General features: G+C 41.3%; 1 protein-coding gene across 5 annotated transcripts in view; it reads right to left on the reverse strand.

Annotated features, from left to right (window-relative positions):
* Nucleotides 1-912: 912 nt before the first annotated feature.
* The window catches only part of LDLRAD4 (low density lipoprotein receptor class A domain containing 4), a 286,166-nt gene continuing 269,337 nt past the window's right edge, over nt 913-17,741 (reverse strand). For 3 of the 5 annotated variants that reach the window (XM_051773832.1, XM_051773876.1, XM_051773854.1), the window contains 2 exons: nt 13,000-13,053; nt 913-11,721 (listed from right to left, as the gene is read on the reverse strand). In XM_051773832.1, the coding sequence (XP_051629792.1) occupies nt 11,179-11,721; nt 13,000-13,053 (597 nt within the window). In that variant the 3' untranslated portion in view covers nt 913-11,178. The remainder of the gene's footprint in view (nt 11,722-12,999; nt 13,054-17,741) is intronic. The other 2 variants (XM_051773843.1, XM_051773865.1) reach the window with 1 other exon arrangement.

The following is a 17,741-nucleotide window of genomic DNA, read 5'->3' on the forward strand; positions in this document are numbered from 1 at the left end:
TCGCATCTCAGCAACAGAGAGATCAAACTCCAGCAAGCACAGGTATAAAACAAGATAATTATTTCATTAATAATCATGCTAAATAAAGCATCACTTTACATTTATTAACAGAAATTACCTGCTCTTTCCCAGTTTTGTTAGGCTTTATTATGGCAAAGTGACAGGCACCAGCCAGGGATAATTTGATCTACCTTGCAAAGATCTGTATTACCAAAGACAAGTTTTTGGGTGTTTCACAGGACCCTTTCATCTAGTTTCTTACTAACCGCATCATCCCTCTCTTCCTTCCATTACTGGACCACAACTGGTCTTGCTTTAAGCACTGGCCAAAGCATGCCCCAGGTTTCTTAAACCAGGTTGTAAATCCCCGTCCCACAAACCATATTTTGCATCTTCATTTCTTCAAAAATTTTTGCAACTCAAATGATTTGGAGCCACCATTTATCCCCCAGTTGGTCAGTCAGCACTGCTGTGCCAGAGGCAGCCACCAACAGCCAGGGCTTTAAATGACATTGAGGTGGAATTGTTATCTTAAAGGAATTGAAATCACGAGTGGCTTAGATTAAGTGCCTAGACTTGAGCACAACAGGTAACAGGCTGCCTCCTGCTACAGCCCATCCTATGGCAGAGAGGTAGGGCAGAAATGCCTGAAATCATCCCAGCATTAATCACCAAAGGTTGAAAGGCAGAACAGTGATACAAAACCTTTACCAGGCATCCATTTCCCAGGGCTCTCACATATGCTTCAAGGATTGAGTCCACCCTCTGATTCCTTAATTATTAGCTACCTGGTTGCCAGCAGCAAACCAGCAAGGGAAAAAGACAAGGACTAATTTTACAGAAGGCCACTGTAGTGTTTCAACCTTTTTGTTTTTTCACTTCAAAGAGAAAATAAATTCAACAGGAGACAAATGCATTTAATAATTTTTAATAATTTTGTGCCATGGTTTAACCACAGCATATTAAGAACAAGCATAAAATCTGTATTTAAAACTAACAACAGCACTTAGAGCAACATCTTCCTTTAAAAGTATTGCAATGAACAGACCTTAGGTCTAAAAACTAGGACATCACCATTTGCTCAATTAAAAGAGTCAGATACACAACAGTTGAAATCTTTTCCTGTATATAACTGGGAGTTACAGTGGAAAATAAGCAACAAATTAATTGTGTTAAACAGAAAATAAAATTAAAAAAAAATAAAACCAAAGCAAGCTAGGTTTGTCATAGCATCACATGAACAGCTATTGAGAAATTCCAACACAGTTGTAAAAAGACTTACTGTTTTTAACAGCTTTGTTTTTACAATAAAATTTAAAAGAAAGATTAAATATTTTTGATAGTGCTGTACATATTTCAGAATAGCTTGAAAGAAAATGGACAAAAATAAGAGATGTGTTGAAAATGTGATCTTGAAAGCCACAAGGTTGGAAATAGAAAAAAAAAAAATCCATACAGCAATAAAGCATTTTACACTGTAAAATAACTAGCAAGAAACAACAAAGAAAGGGTAACACTCTAAAAACAGGCATCTGATGGTTAATTTTGAGTGTAACAGCCTGACTGATGTACATACCCTCATGAAATGCTCTGAGCACAGCAGCATTGGGCAGTTGATAGTTATACAAAGATAAAACCCCTATCAACGCTTACGTAGTCTTTATACTATAAGTAGAAAAGCTTTGTTAAAGAATATTAAAGTGACTTTTAAAAATTATTATTATTATTTTTTGCTGTCCATGTCTATGATGCCTGAGGCTCTCTTAACTTCTGCTTATAGTTCTTTTAAAATCTTGGCTGCCTGCTGTGCTTTGTGGTAAATGGAAAAGTGTGAACACAGCTGTGAATACACTTAATAGATAGTCTGCTCTTTCCACTGCAGCTTCAAAGCAAATTAGTGCCTCTAAAAGGAGACATGCTCATGTTTGGTCCACTCAATATGCAAGTTTTGTTACGATAAATCCTACACTAGATTCCTCCAGCAGGAGGTTTGCTCTGTACAGTCATCCTAGTCAAGGCCAGGGGTTTTTTATTTGTTTTTCCTCCTTCATGCACAGAAGTGGTACTGCAGTGCAAACAGAAACGTGAAGGTGGCCAGGCAAGGCATACTTCCAAAACAATTACTCCATGCCCTGACAAACAATAAATGAATTAACAAGTGACAATCATAAAATATGCATATTTACCTATGGTACATGCTTACTGACAGAACAGCTCAGCACACAGAGGGGTGGATACAAGCTACCTGTAAGAGCTCGATGATGCAGAACTGGCCATAAAAAAATTCAGACACTTCTTTAAAAAAAAAAAAAAAAACAAACCAAAAACAAAACCAAAACAACCATGATCAACATTCAGATACAGGACTCCTGTGAGGGCTCTTAAAAAGATATTTACAGACAAAGGTGTAGCTGATGTTTCAGGTTGACAGGGAAGCAGTGAAGGATTGTGCTCCACGGCACCATCCTCCAGCATGATGGACTGGACTGAAAGCCCACTCAAACCAGAGGAAGCCTCACTACTGACTTCATTGAGCCCAGGTAGGACCCCCTGAGTTTTAGCACAGCGTTTAGCTAGTCATCTGAAAAACCAAACAAAAACAGTATCTCAAACGTAACCCAACACGCTGCTACCTTATGTCTGTGGTTAAAGCCTGACAAGTATAAAAAAGCTACCTACAGACATGAGTATCTATGAAAGATTAGTCAGTATCCATCTGTGAGAGGACTAGTCTGTCTCGGACCGATAAACTTTTATATCAACTATTGTCCCGGGATAGTTAGAACAAACAGTTTAGAAAAATAAGTACAGCATCTGCAAGTCTCTACACTAGAACTTCATGTTGAGTTTTCCTGAGGTATTTGCTTTACTGAAGAGTGTGAGGGGACACAGGGATGGACAGCCAAACGCAGGGACATGCCAGGGGAGAACCAAATTGCCAAGGGAGCCTGGCAGAAAGCTAAAGTGTTAAATTGCTTTCCACACCACTTCCTGGGTTGGGTTTGAACAGGTCTAAGCATTTCTCTGTAATCTTAAATATGAAACTGGGATAAGCCATTGCTGTCAGAGGCCAACACAGCAGCAGAGCTGCCAACTCAAAAGCTCACACTCAAACCCTGCATTCAGCTCGCTACCGACTGTGGCTGTTCTCGTCCACCCTTAAGGCTCACACCCTGCAACAGCACAATTCACAGCTACACATCAAGCCTGAAGACAGTCTGTAGTGGCAGGATCACACACCAGTCATGGGCACAGAGCAAGGGCTGGCTGTTGTCACAGAACTCTCATTGGCCTATTTTTAATTTTGCAGGGATGGTTTGGGTCAGTTCCCACTTGTATGAGCTTCACTTCAAATCTAGGATGTGGATAAAAAGATTTGAAAGGTTTTAGTCCATTTCTAAGTTAAAAACCAAAATCAAAAAAAAAAAAAGGTAATCATGGATAGTAATAAATAACATGTCTGCTGGAGAAATAGTTACTAATACTGATCCAGCTCAGCAATAGCAAGGCAACAACCAATACAAGAAGCATCTAGTTGCAAGGTTAAAGCTGTGGAGGTTTTGTTTGTTTTGTGTTTTTTCCTTTTTTTCTTTAAAGTGACACATTTAAAAAAAAAAAAGGAACAAATCTTCACAGCAAAGATGCATCAAACAACCAATCACTATACACACGCTAGTCAAAAAGGACTTGTTCAATCTTTTTCCCTTATGATATTATATTGATATTTAATAGGAAAATAAAATACATAGACTTTTTGTCATTTGTATGCATTCATTTGCAGATTTTCTTACAAAAAAAGGACCAAGCACAGAAGCTGGCATTCACAAAGTTTATGCCATTTTTGTGTTAAAATTGGTATAATCTATACATTATTTTACAGTATTAACAACATCTATTTGTTTTTGTATGTTTGTTTGTTCTACCCATTGGGTAGGATATGTGCATAATATATTCAAGTTATACACAGCACCATACAAAGAAAAAAAAAACAAACTAGAAAAAAGACAGACAACTGAAAAAGCACCATTTTAAGTGAGGCACAACAAAGGTGGGAGCGTAAGGCCTGATCCAAAGCCCCCTGAAGCTGTCAAGAGTCTTCCTACCAACTTCAGTCAGCTTTGGATCAGGCCCTCTCAAGTGCAAGGGGATTCCTATCTGCTCAGACCTGAACATGAGGCACCTTAGTTGCTTACAAACTACAACAGACATGCAAACCTCCTCAAAATTATATCTAATAAGGACGTATATAATTTATTAACAAACCTACCACAGCAGACAGACAAGCACAAACCAAGGAGAAAAGGGAAGAAGAGAGACAGCTTCGTCACCCACGAGATCCTACACACATCAGGTTGTTTCAGAAAGCTCACACACCAAACCACTTAAAACAGCAGCAGCAGCAGCAATATAGCAAAGAAGTGACAGCGTCACCTCTGGCAGTCAGAGCACACAGCTGTCAGAGGAAAGGGGAAGTATGTCTAGGTTACAGTTTTGCTTTTTTTATTGTTAACCAACATAAAAAGGTAAGCTCTTTTATAGCAGGAAAGCAATGCTAGTAATACCCAGGTTGCTTGTGTTCAGTCTACAAATGGAAGAGACATCAGCAAGGCAGAAGGAAGAGCCAAGAGTTTGCAACGTTTCTCAATACAAAATCATCCTTGGTTTTCCCTTTCAAGCAGCCTTGAAATATCTTTGATGCCAGTGGTTGTGATTTCAAGGAACAACCAATAGGCTCCTCCACTGTGTGTCTGTGGTACTTACTAGTGTGGCAAAGCATTTCATCAAAACACCTACAGCTACAGTTTGTTGGGAAGAAGCAATGCAGGTCTGATGTTAGTTTTGGAGGATGAACTTAGTGGCACAGCTTCTGTTAATTCCCTAGAGCTGTACCAAGAACATTACTCTTTTTTTGCTGGTGCAAGAGTGCCCAGTGGGGCTTTTGCCAGCACAACAATGTCAATCAGAGGTGGGTCAAAAGGTAATTTACACCCCTGATTACTGAGCACAGGCTGGCAAACTATATATTAAGTATAAAAAAAATAAATCTTACCAACCAATATTTTCAGTCGACACAGTCTCAAAACTTGAATTTCCCAACAAAACATGTGGAACAGTCTTCAGACAGGAAAACTCTCTAAGTTCAACACACCCTCACAAGTGACTTCTCCATGCTCTAAAAGGCCTCAACAGGTCTCGGAGAACTCAGAAAGAGTCTCTCTTTCCAGGGATTGAGATGATTGATACATTTGGGGCTAGTTTAGGAGAAAAGTTGTAATTGCACTGGTTGGCAAGCAGGCCACACAGTGCAGGAAAAGACCAGATATGTGTAATTAAACTATGTGCAACAGCCTTTATCTAAAAAACAAAGATGTAATCAAAAAACAGCCTTCATCTGAACCCACTGTACAGAAGGATCACTCAGTTCTCAGCATCAGCTAGGTTTGAAAAAACATGCTTCTGAGATTTAGACTACATTAAGTACATTTCCTTCCTGTACATCAATACATGAGGTCTACATTAGCGTTATCACAAAGCACGAGGACTTTTTGAAGCTCACCCAAAAGCAAACAGCTGTTGGATGGAAGATGCACTAGAGCACCAGGTGACAGGTAAGAACTGGTGCAGCAAAAACTCTGCTACTGATAAAAACATAGGTCATGACATTTATAGGACTGAAAAGCAGATATTCTTCATGCTTCCAGCAGTTAGATAAATGACCTGTGGTCATTCCTGAGAGCACAATATATAGCCATTAAGCACTTCTGGAAGGTGATTATGGAATAGCAGCTGGTACAGAGATCATCAAGGGGACAAGTTTGCATGCAGATATGTATGTATACACACACATATGCATGGACATGATTTAATGATAACAACCAGAGAGAACTTGTGAATAATTCCACATACTTTAAATACTTTCAAATGTGCCAGCAAACCTATTGTTTATCCTTGGGGAAAGTGAGGGGGGGAGGAAGCAAAGAAAAATTTTGGAGCATATCTATTTTTAACAGCACGCTTTTTTCTTTGCGTACAAAATCAGGTTACCTCAGTTACATGAACATTCAGGACTCGAGAGTCAGAAAAAGGTTAGCAATCAATCTTCTCCAAACCATTCAAACATTTCTTACAGATCAGAGTGTCAGTTTTAAAATCCAATATCTCACTACCTGGCAGGGTTAGAAACAACTGCCTCAGATAGCACTGTTTCAGACACCTACACATGGGACTCTCCAGCAGGACAAGGCTTTCTTCCCTATTGCAAAGAAAGTGCATTCTTTGATAAACAATTTCGCTCCTTACCCTTCCCTGCACCACATTCACAGAAGAAAAAACAAAATCTCAGTGACAGTTTTTAAAAAATGTCAGGTCTGCAATATGAACATTCAGAGATTTGGCATAAGAGAAGCAGCTTCCAACTGGGACAAACTGGTGGGAGAACTGGGCAAGCAATAACAGAGAGCCAAATGAAACACAGCTTGACCCCATGGTTCCTGCAGATTCCACGACTGCAGGAATGCAAATATCTTCCTCAGTAGCCATCAAAAACTTGTACATGAGGCATGTGTTTGACTTTTCATACTTAAAAGGAAAAATCATACTGTAATAAAGTCGCATCAGACTGAGACTAGTGCAGAGTTCATCAGTGACAAGACCAGGAGTAACTTAAGTAGATCCTCCCTGACAAAAACATCCTACCATGCAAAGTACCATGAATTCTGCACATGCCACACACTACAGGAAAGGGATCTGAACACTGTTGGCTGGGTACCACTTTTCACAACCCTCACCCACACCTTTTAAGCAGCATCACATACATATAGTCTGCTTGTACAGCACTGAGACAAACCCAACCACAACCGTGCTAAACATATATACAGAATTAGAGCTAAGTGCTGAGTGCTCCATTGGTAAACTGGGAGAGAAAACTTTTTGTTCTGTTGCTAAACCTCCTGCCTTTTCTAGCCCTGAAAGATCATATGAAAACACCAAAGATGGGGCATATTTAGCACCAAGAAGGGAGCCATGCCAAGTCACATAAGAGAAAAATTAACCTTTACAGTAGAATAGAGGTCACAACGCTTTATTTCATAAAAGCACATTTAAAAGAAAAAATAATCTTTTAACCTGAAAATTTCTAAACTAGGGACATCATTGTACTGAATTTTGGGAACACGGTTTAGTGGGCAAAAGTCAGAAGGTGCAACCAGAATTCAGGCAAATATGATCCATCACACAGAAAACTCCACACACATATTATGTAGGTTTTGTGCATGAGACACATAAGCCAAAACACCTGTATGGAGGGTAAAATCTACACAATTAATACTACAATGTTTGCAGAAATCTTTATAATTTATACAAAGTTTCATTTGAGTGGCTCTGGAATACCCTCAATTACTTCTGGGTATTTTCAAAGGGCATCTTCCATAAATGCTTCATAGAATTCATAAAAGAGCTTCATAGCTCTTCATAGAATTCTATGAAGAGCTCTATGAAGAGCTCTATCTTCAGAGCTCTCCAATTTCTAAGCCTGTAAAGATCAATGGTGCTATCTAATTCTGGTATTTCTTCTACCATTCTGTTCTGTTAGCAAGCGCTGATTCTCTCACACTGCAACAGAAGAAATGATAGAAAAACAGACTGATCCAATGTTACATTATTGACAGCCCTCCTACTGGAGAGCACTAATATTCATCAGAAAATAGCATATTTACTCCTATAATACAAGAGGCCCCAAAACAGAAGTAGCAGGTTGCAAGCTCACCTATAGCAAGTCAACAAGTGACTACACTTTCAGAGCTGAGAGGTATAGTGTCTGTACATTACATCTGGAAAAGCAGAATACGACATTAAGCTATTAGAGAGTATTCAAACGAGGGCCACAAAGATGGTGAAGGGTCTTAAGGGGAAGCCGTATGAGGAGCAGCTGTTCAGCCTGGAGGAGACTGAGGGGAGACCTCATTGCAGTCTTCAGCATCCTCATGAGGGGATGCAGAGGGGCAGGCACTCTTCACTCTCGTGACCAGTGACAGGACCTGATGAAATGGCATGAAACTGAGTCAGGGGAGGTTTAGGTTGAATATCAAGGAAACGTTTTTCACCCAGAGGGTGGTTGGGCACTGGAAAGGGCTCCCCAGGGCAGTGGTCACAGCAACAAGCCTGACTGAGTTCAAGAAGCATTTGGACACGCTCTCAGGCACATGGTGGGATTCTTGGGGTGCCCTGTGCAGGGCCAGGAGTTGGACTCGATGATCCTGATGGGTGTCCTTCCAACCCAGCATATTCTATGATTTTACAATGAGAATGATAAGATGCAAAAGGAAATGCAACTATCAGGTAAGCAAATACTAAGTTATTTTTAAACTAATCTTTTCTACAGGAAACTGGAACAGGTTACATTTTTCATGCAAAGAAAAATTTTCTCAGCCAAGAAAAATTAAGAGACAGCATACTGGACAATGTTAATGGGAAGTGCATAAAACCACTGGCATGCAGAGATGGCAAAAGAGGGCAAAGGGCTATCTTCAAAGAAAGTACATTTCCAAGAGGTGACTTTGAAGGCAACTTCAAGGCTTGCTTTGCTGAGATTTGCACATGGGGAAAAGTTGGTACTCAACCAGCCCAAGCCCAGGGCCCCATCCAGGTGTGCTCTGCCATGACAACTGAGTTCCAGCTGTTTTCACCTGAAGGCTTCTCGGCTAAATAATCCTCATTTAGGCAACAGCACAGTATCTGTGTAGGCACACACATTCTCTGGCTTAAAGGCTCGCTTATGAAGTGACAAAAGTCACTGAAGACCAAAACCAACATTTGCTGGTTTTGTCTTCGGGGTTTTTTTTGGTTGAATTATAAGAATTATGTTCATAGGTTGTTCACAAAAATCTAATTTCACAGCTTTTATTCCCAGGAACCAGACATGATGAGAGCCCTAGCTGACTGACCGTCACCTAGTCATCTTCTAAACACCTGTCCTATGGGTCTGAGTGGAAAATAACTAAGTGAATCCCATCACATGATCTCTCTCTCCCTTCAAATAATACATACATTAAAAGGCAGCTTTACTCTGCATTACCAGCATGACTCAGACCAAAATAACAATTACAGAGACAAATGGGGCTGCATATTCAGTTACACAAACATTTTCTAAACTAGAATAAAATCAAATTATCTTATGAAGAAAACAAATCTACACTGAGGCCCATAAAACACACACACACAGACACACACACACTGTTTTGGCATTAAAACTCTGCATAGATCAAAGATGCACTTCAGTTATCAGAGCCCCTGGTGTACAGAAGTCCTGCAGAAATTCAGCCTCCAGCCATGGGACCAGGGCACAGTACTCCTCCACTCCTCCCCAATGCCCTCGGGGCACTCAGCAGCTGCTGCCCGAAACCAAGCACGAGGCTTAGGAAATTAGAAAAAAAGTGAAAGATTTTAAAGTGGAAAGGTCTATGACACATATACACCTATGTATTAGAAACTATTCAAGCTAAGACTCTAAAGATTCTTACTTTAAATCCATTTCCAAAATGCATTTTAAGTGCAATTTGTGCTTTTTCATGTGCTTGTGATGCCACTATCACCATTTGTCAACCACCTTCTGGCACTGTGTGTGCTTCCACATGGGAATAGCCAGTGGAGGAATACCCCAGACGCCACGATACAGGCAAGGTAACATTTTCCAACTACTCTTCAGACCAGTATAGCAAAACTAGGGCTTACAGACACTTGGTTAATATGTGAGTCATCTTTACCCACGAGCACAGTCCTGCTGGCGTCAGACAGATGACACGCACGGAGAAGGGTTTCTGCAACAGGGCCCAGAGCAAACGAGTTTGCAGTGAGAATAACTGGCGCTCCCACGTCACTGCCAGGGATGCCACAGAAGCCGGCACCACTGTCATGGAGGCTCTCGGTGCTGCTGCAGAAACAGCACGGGGAGTTTTAGATACAAAGTCCCCCTTCACTTCAGCAGGATGGATTTCCAGGACTGAACTTCAGCATCTAAAAGGATGAAATGGAGAGCGAAAAGCACAACAGTCTCACGTATTTTAACAGCGTTGCAGGGGAAAAAACCCCACCCTGCATTTTCAAACAATTTATTGCATAATGTCATGATATGTAACTAAATACATTTCAGGCTACAGTGAGGACAAAAATCTCTAGAACAGTTAAGTACTGGCGATACTGCATTATGAAAAGGAATAGAATGGCAGCACTTAGTTAGAATCAATACAAATTAACACATCTGGGATTTTTTGTTTTGCCATTTACAAAACAAATAGTCTACACTGCAAAATAGCTAAAACCTTAAGTGATGGAAAATGCTGGGATTTCATATTTGCCTTCTTCCATTCAAAAGTTTCCAAGACACTTCACTGATGCACTGTTATTTGAATGCAAATTATTGCAAAGACAACTGTCCCTGTATTTCTTGATTTGTAAAAGTCAAGAGATGTTAGGCTAAGTCCTGTCCCCATTTTCTAGCAAACCCAGGGATAGGGGGGGAAACTCCTCCAGATTACTTCTGGAGCTCTATCATTATTCCACAGGTGAAAAGACAACATATAGAAGAACTTCACATAAAACAGTTCCCTCATAATATATTTTTTTAAAACATTAAGATAGTGCAACCTTTTAAAACACATTTATCACAACACAAATTAATTCCTTGCATTCATCTAAGTTCTCAACTTTATACCTTGGCACACAGAACAGGAATTTTGTTTCATATTAAAAAAATCCACACCCTGGGAGAAAAAAAAAAAAGCAAACTGGCCAATTCTTCCCCCATTTATCTAGCAAAACCACCTTCTTCCTTCCGCCATTCAGTGAGTATAAAACAGGCTGTACAAGCCTTCATTTCTGTGCTAAGTTAACTTTTAGAATTAAATAATTGAAATAGTTTATTAAAAAAAAAATAATATATCCCCCCCTCCCCTGAAACACTGCTCATAGACAAACTGAATGGAAGTTTGTATTTCTTTCAATCTGCTTTGCATGCAATTCCCCTGAAAGGAATCAGAAACAAAGAACTGGTTTGCACGTTTGGTTTTACTAAGTTGTACCACGTGAAACGTAACAACATTGTGCACCGGAACATGGGAGTCTTCCTCCACCACCCTGCTGGGATCTCCTGTCTTCAGTTCAAATGCACCTGGGCGAGTAACTTTAGACCAGGTTTCCTGCTTTCCGGTCTTGGCCTTTGCTGGGGACTATTGTGCTCTCTGAATTGTTCTGCTGAAACTGAAGTCTGCTCCCCCTCTGTGAGGAAGGAGGCACGTTGCTGTGCTGGTGATGGAAAAAAGACGAGCCTGGGTAATGCCCCATGACCTCGCTGTACGTCGGGGGTGGTCCTTCCATCCTTCCATTACTGCTATAGTTGGTTGCACTTATGCCCGAATTGCTGCTTGGTGGGCAGGGGCCCCCATTGTACATCGAGATGTCTATCAAATCGCTATCAAAAATGGTTCGGTTGGGTGGTGCCCTGACGGATTCCCGGTTGAGCTCCATCTGCTGTTCTGGGTCCCGGAGCTGCAGGGTGCATGGGCCTTGGTACGGCGGAGGCTCTTCCCCATCAGAGAGGGAGATGGTTGGAGGGAGGTCAATCTCATGCTGCATGTAAGGGTAAGTGGGCTGGAAGCGACTGAAACGGTCCCGCTGCATAAAAGATGGGGTGGTAAACCTGTCCCTGGACCTTGGAGCATACATGATCTGAAATAGGAAGAGAGACACACGTGACTCCACCTCTGAGCAAAGTGCTGTGGTTGCTCCACATTTACAAAGAACCAATGAAACGGAGAATGCTTCTCTTTGCCACCCATCTTAGAGATTAAACCCAGCAGATGCTGTGCACACGTGCTCCCACATGCATGCATGAGAATAGGTAGAAGGTGCAGGAAGGAGCTAACACACTTGAGAACAGCTTCACGAAGGAAGACCAAGACCCAACACACCTTCTGACATTAAAACATCCAAAGCAAAAGCAAATTATTCTGTTTCTGAACAGAGGAAACAAATTCTCTCTAGTCTTGACAATTGACTAGTTTTACAACAATGTCCCACTACTGAATTTCAGCTGCAGTCTGAGCCTCCATCTCCTACTCCAAGTTAATGTAATACCCTACACATCACCAAAGAATTCAGATGGTCATTTTAGTACATTTTGTAAAGGCCCAGCATAGCTCATGCCTTCAATACCAGAGTGTATCAGGTGTCCTCCTCCCCCTCAGTTCTCAGCCAGGACTCAGTCCCTGGGGAAGACCTACAAAGCTTTTGCACTGTGAATGCAAAAAATGCCCCTGGTATATTAAACCCTGGAGAAAATCAGGCTTTACAAAAGGAAAAGTTCAAGAATTCTGTGAGGTGTTACTGTTCCTCACTTGGTCTATCCAAGATCCACATAGACACATTAGTTTCTCAGATCCAAATCTACCAAACTGCTCTTCTCTTTTTTGGATTCAAGCCGGTTCTCAGCCCGTGACCCTCACACATGTAGGACCAACCATGAGGAAGTTCTGCTGTTTGTCACAGGACAGCTGGACCACTCAGAGCAATACACCCACAAATTATTACACAGACCAGGGATATGAACCAGCTGGAAGAAGACAGGAGACACTGGTGACAGGACATGTGTTGTAAATCCAAGAAAAATTCTGGGACAAGAGCAACTAGGCTCCCAGCTTCCAATGGATCTCAAATTGCTGAGCCACTGCATCAGAGACACACCTCCACCACCTACTTGTGAATACTTACATGACACAGGTAGCTGCTGATGGAGATGAGGTGTCAGGTAGGTAGAATTTCATTGTTTTAATGAAAAGGTCTCAGGCATTTATGAAATGGGAGTTGAGGCAGGCTCACACAACTACGAGAACTGCACTGAAAAAGCTTTCTTTACAAAACAGATGTATGTTTTTGAAAGGAACTAAATACACATTACAGGAAAAAGGGAAAGCACATTGGTGAAGATAGTCAGAAATCTGTCAGTACCTCTGAAGCACCCTGGCGCGAAACTGAGCTTTCTGAAGGCCACAAGCACCCTTCCTGAAATGTGGAAAAAAACAACAGAGGAAAAATTAATAGATCACATCACCATCCTGCCTCAATATGGAAGCAGCAAACTGGTTGCAGGTACGAGAATGTGGCAACAAGCAGAGATGACAGGAGATACTTCAGCACCTGTGTGCTGAACGGGGTACCTGTCACCTCCAACCCATGACGAGGCCACATCAGTAAGGTTGGCAGGTCTGACAAAGCTGACCTGCCAGCCGGGATCCCAATTACACACCAGAGGCAAAACAGTTCACAACAAAATCTGGCATCTCTAATCTCAGGGAAGCAACAGTCATGCTAAACCCTGGTAACACTGTCAGCTGCTCAATTCCCATCATAAAGGATAGTCAAGGAGCTGAAGTTTCAGCTGCCAGTTCCCCTCTTCAACCACTTCTCCAACTACCTTCTCAGGCCAAAGTATTTTCTTCCTCATGCCTCCAAATGCTGTTTTGACACTGTACCAGCACTCATGGCAGACAAAAGGGTGAAGAACAGTATGTCAAATAAGGGAAAAAAGGTGTACCGTCATTTTTCTTAATTAATTGTTTAGAGTAAAAGTAACTCCTGTAAAGAATGTATTTTATTGGAAAATTTTGAAGCAGGAAAGGACACATCAGAGCAACTACAAGGCACACAACTTCAATCTTGGTGCACAAAGAGAAAATAAAAATGGTCATGACTCTTTTCTTGATGCTAATTCAAGTTTTACAGATAAAAGAAATTTCAAGAACTGGAAGGAAAATGCATACTGTCCCCAAAAGCATTACCATGTATAGAGTACTGTACTGCTTCTTCTCACCATAGCATCTTTCAACATATTTCAGATATAAAAATAGACCCAACTAGATGTTCATCATGACACTCGGAGACCAAAAGCCGTCTGTGATCTTGTCAGGAGAGTCCACCAAAGAGGAAAGCTGCTCTAAGAGGACTCTCCCACAGGATTCAGCTGTTAAGGGAAATGCTTTGAATAACAAAGCTGGTACAATTCTCTTCTGTAGCTTTAGAGAGCAGAGATAGAGGGAGGCTGACAATTGCAATTATTTACAACTTTTCCAAGTATCCTCCTTTGCAAAGGGCCTGATATGAAAGACAAATCTTATGCAGATCCATGTATTTCAGTGCCTAGACAAGTTTTGTCAACAGAAAAAACTGTAACCAACTGTATCTATACATGCATATACATACTTCTACCCACCTTCCTTTCCATTTTTCCATCACCCAGATGCCCTCACTTTGAAATATCTGAGGGTATGTCTGCACAATTAAAGACAATCAAGTTATCAGCAGTTGACCCAACAGGCTCCGAGCCTGTTCCAACTATCAGTAAGACATATTAGTCAAAGCTGAAGTTCTCAATTAACTGCCCCTGAATTACAGGCCATACACAGCCCAAGAGCAGATTCCTGAGTGATGGTTTGAAAAATACAACAGTGTGTAGCTTTATGCTTAGTGCAACTGTCTTGGTCTCACCTTTAATGTGTTCAGGCTCAGAAGAGCGGAAAAAAGGCAAAATCAATGACCCAACCCAGAATGAAATAAAATCTACTCCCACCACTCACATTAGTTAAACTCCCTTATGAAAAGGAGTTCCTGATGTGGAAGTGGAATTGACAACTCCCATCCTAGGGCCCATCTCCCCAAAGACAGGAGAGTAAGAAGAACCAAGGGAGATGGTGCAGCATATAGAGAAAAACTCCTTGCATGGTGATGGAATGGGATCTGCCCACTGAGCCAAGGCACCCAGATCTGGTACCAGACATGCATAACAGAAACACCTTGCTGGAAGTGAGGAGTTGCCTGTTATTTCTACTGCTGATGCCTAAATCCCAGCACAGGAGGCACTGCAGCTGCTACAGGGAACCCACAGAGTGTGCCCAAGGCACTGGGATAGTCACACAAAGAGGATCAGACCAAAGGAGCCCAAGGCTATCCCCACTCTGGGATAACTACGTAAGGCAGCAGCTTGGGATGCAGTTGAACTCTGAGGCTGTGAGATCCTTAGGATGTAAGGATGTGTAACAACATGGTTTCTGTGACAGTATGTCACACAGACTACTTGTATCTACCCCCTTCCCTAATGTTTCCTCTGGATATAGCAGCAGACTGAATAAATCATTTGGCAGTAGCCAACCCCCAGTAAGATCTCTATCCCAGGAGCCAGAACTCCCCAGGCAGATGGCTGGGTAACATGTGCTTAGCATGCTCACACTTCAAAAATACCAGGCTCCTTATAGCACATGCAGACCAACCTCACCATCCATACATGGTTGGTCCAGTGCCACAGTACAGGATTTTCTCATCACCAAGTCCAGACTAACTGACCTAACATAGGAATTTCTGTCCTCCTGAAATTGCTGCATCCCCCACATGAGACTTACTACCTACCTTAAAGTCTTTATTTCAGGGAAATCCTTCCTCCTCTGCAGTGGGTAGATACAATCTAACCCAAAGGTAGGTGCCCACCTACTCCACTGTTCTTGGGGTGATGTCCAGGGGTTTAGAGGAGAAGAAAGTGTTGCAGAAGGAAAATATACCCCTTACCTTTTTTCTCCCAAGAAGTAGATTTAAGAAATAACATGATACAACTACCATGAACAATCTGGGGTGACTTACACTGAGGGAAAGTGCTATTTCTTCCTCTCTCCTTGTCCCTTTACTTACAAACCTTCATTTGGCAGTTAAAATACTTCCCTGTGTTCAGATCAGTGAAAATCAGATGAGAACTGACAACATTTGTATTTATATTTCCTGATATTGTTCTCTCTTTGTGTTTCAAAATACAAGGTAGACTAGTCTAACGATTAAAAAAACTACTTTTGACTTCTTTCCACTGTTTTCTCATCCCACTTCTCACCCTGTGAGCAAGACAAAAGCAGGCACAGGCAATATGGATTGGCACCACAGCTAACCAGCCACCAGGCCTGGCACACACTTCCATCCCCAGTACCACACCACCCAGCATTAAGCCGACAAGGCACTTCCCAGCTCCCACATTCAGCTGCTGGCAGTTCTGCTCGATGGCCCCTCACACCAAATGCCCAGAGATTTGTACAAGTAGCTCTCAGGTATGCACAAATAAGATTAAACCTGAGCAAAACCAATTTACCCATTTTTTGATGTGGGCAGTACCTCATTTACCTGCTTCTTATAGTTACTCAGTAGCTAGCCACCTCAACTTGCTCCCTCTTAAAGAGATTAAAGGTCTTCAGGCATGAGCTTCAATACTTAAAAGTAACAGGCAGAGAAAGCTTATACATTTATTATCTATATTGTATTAATCTTTAACATTGTTAGGCTTTCAAATGAAAATCCTAGCACCTACAAATAACACTAATCAAGAACAATCTGAGGGATCCACCTATGTCTTTTGCTGACCTTTGCCATTTTTGGATTTCACAACAATTTACAGAAATTAATTTTGCGATTAGGTTTTTAAATAACAGCATCATTTAATAAATTCAGCTGAGTGATTAGTTAATTATGGTGAATTATCTTATGGTGATGATTATTTAACTCAGTATACAGAGCTTAGGAGACAGCATAAGCCTAAGATAATTTGCTATTTTGTATTTTACAAAGGTTTAGAGCCTCTAGAATTAAACAGTGTAGGAAGATGACTTTTTGAGGACATTTTTAAACACTGGAGCACACAGTGTCATCTAACTGTCTCAGCTGAGCAGGAAAGACACTTAACAAAAGAACAATTTTTAAGTCAGGAGAAGTTATAGCTAAAAATTTACACTTAGTAACAAAATCTCAAACTGTAACAAAGTAAAAGGATCCCCTACTTCAGCAGGGATAATTTTCTTCACAGTAGCAAGTATAAGGCCATGCTTTGGATCTGTGAGGAAAATGATGTTGATAACACAGGGATGTGTTTGCACTTATACAGTGTAAAGGCCTTGTCTGCTCATCACCCCACCCCACCAGCGAGGAGGCTGGAAGTGCACCAGTAGTTGGGAGGGGACACAGCCAAGACAGTGACCCCAGTTGACCACAGGGACATTCCACACTATATGGCATCATGCTCAGCATACAGAAATGGGGGAATAAGAAGGAATGGGAGGACTTTCGGGAGTAATGGCATTTGTCTTCCCAAGTCACCGTTACACATCATGGAGCCTTGCTGTTCTGGATGTGGACAAACACCTGCCTGCATATGGGAGGTGGTAAATGAATTCCTTGTTCTCTTTGCTTGTGTGCACAGCTTTTGCTTTACCCATTAAACTGCGTTTATCTCAACCCACAAGTTTTCTCACTTTTACCTTCCTGATTCTTTCCCCCATCCTGCTGTGAGCAAGTGGCTGTGTGGTGCTTAGTTGCCAGCTGGGGTTAAACCATGACGATCCCGTATAATCCAAACTTTTCTTTTTTCCTGACTGTTAAGGAGATTTTCAGGCTTTCTCCACTTTTTAAGTTCCTGAGAAATAGAACTCCGCCTGAAATTATGTTTCCTGAGAAACAAAAGTCAATTTTCCACTGTCAAAAATGCATTAAAATCATTAAGGTCCCTTTTTTCTCCCTAACTCAGATTTTTATTTTATTTTTTTTTCATATATTAGTGTACACCCAAATATATATGCTTCTTTTGCAAGTGAAATGTTTCAGACAGCACTGTAGTTTCCTATTTTGGCCCTAGGTGGTACAGTACACCACATTAAAGCAGTGGCTTGCTG

Source organism: Manacus candei, unplaced genomic scaffold, assembly GCF_025592945.1.
Source record: "Manacus candei isolate 608988 ecotype Guabito, Panama unplaced genomic scaffold, ASM2559294v1 h1tg000008l, whole genome shotgun sequence".
Taxonomy (NCBI): domain Eukaryota; kingdom Metazoa; phylum Chordata; class Aves; order Passeriformes; family Pipridae; genus Manacus; species Manacus candei.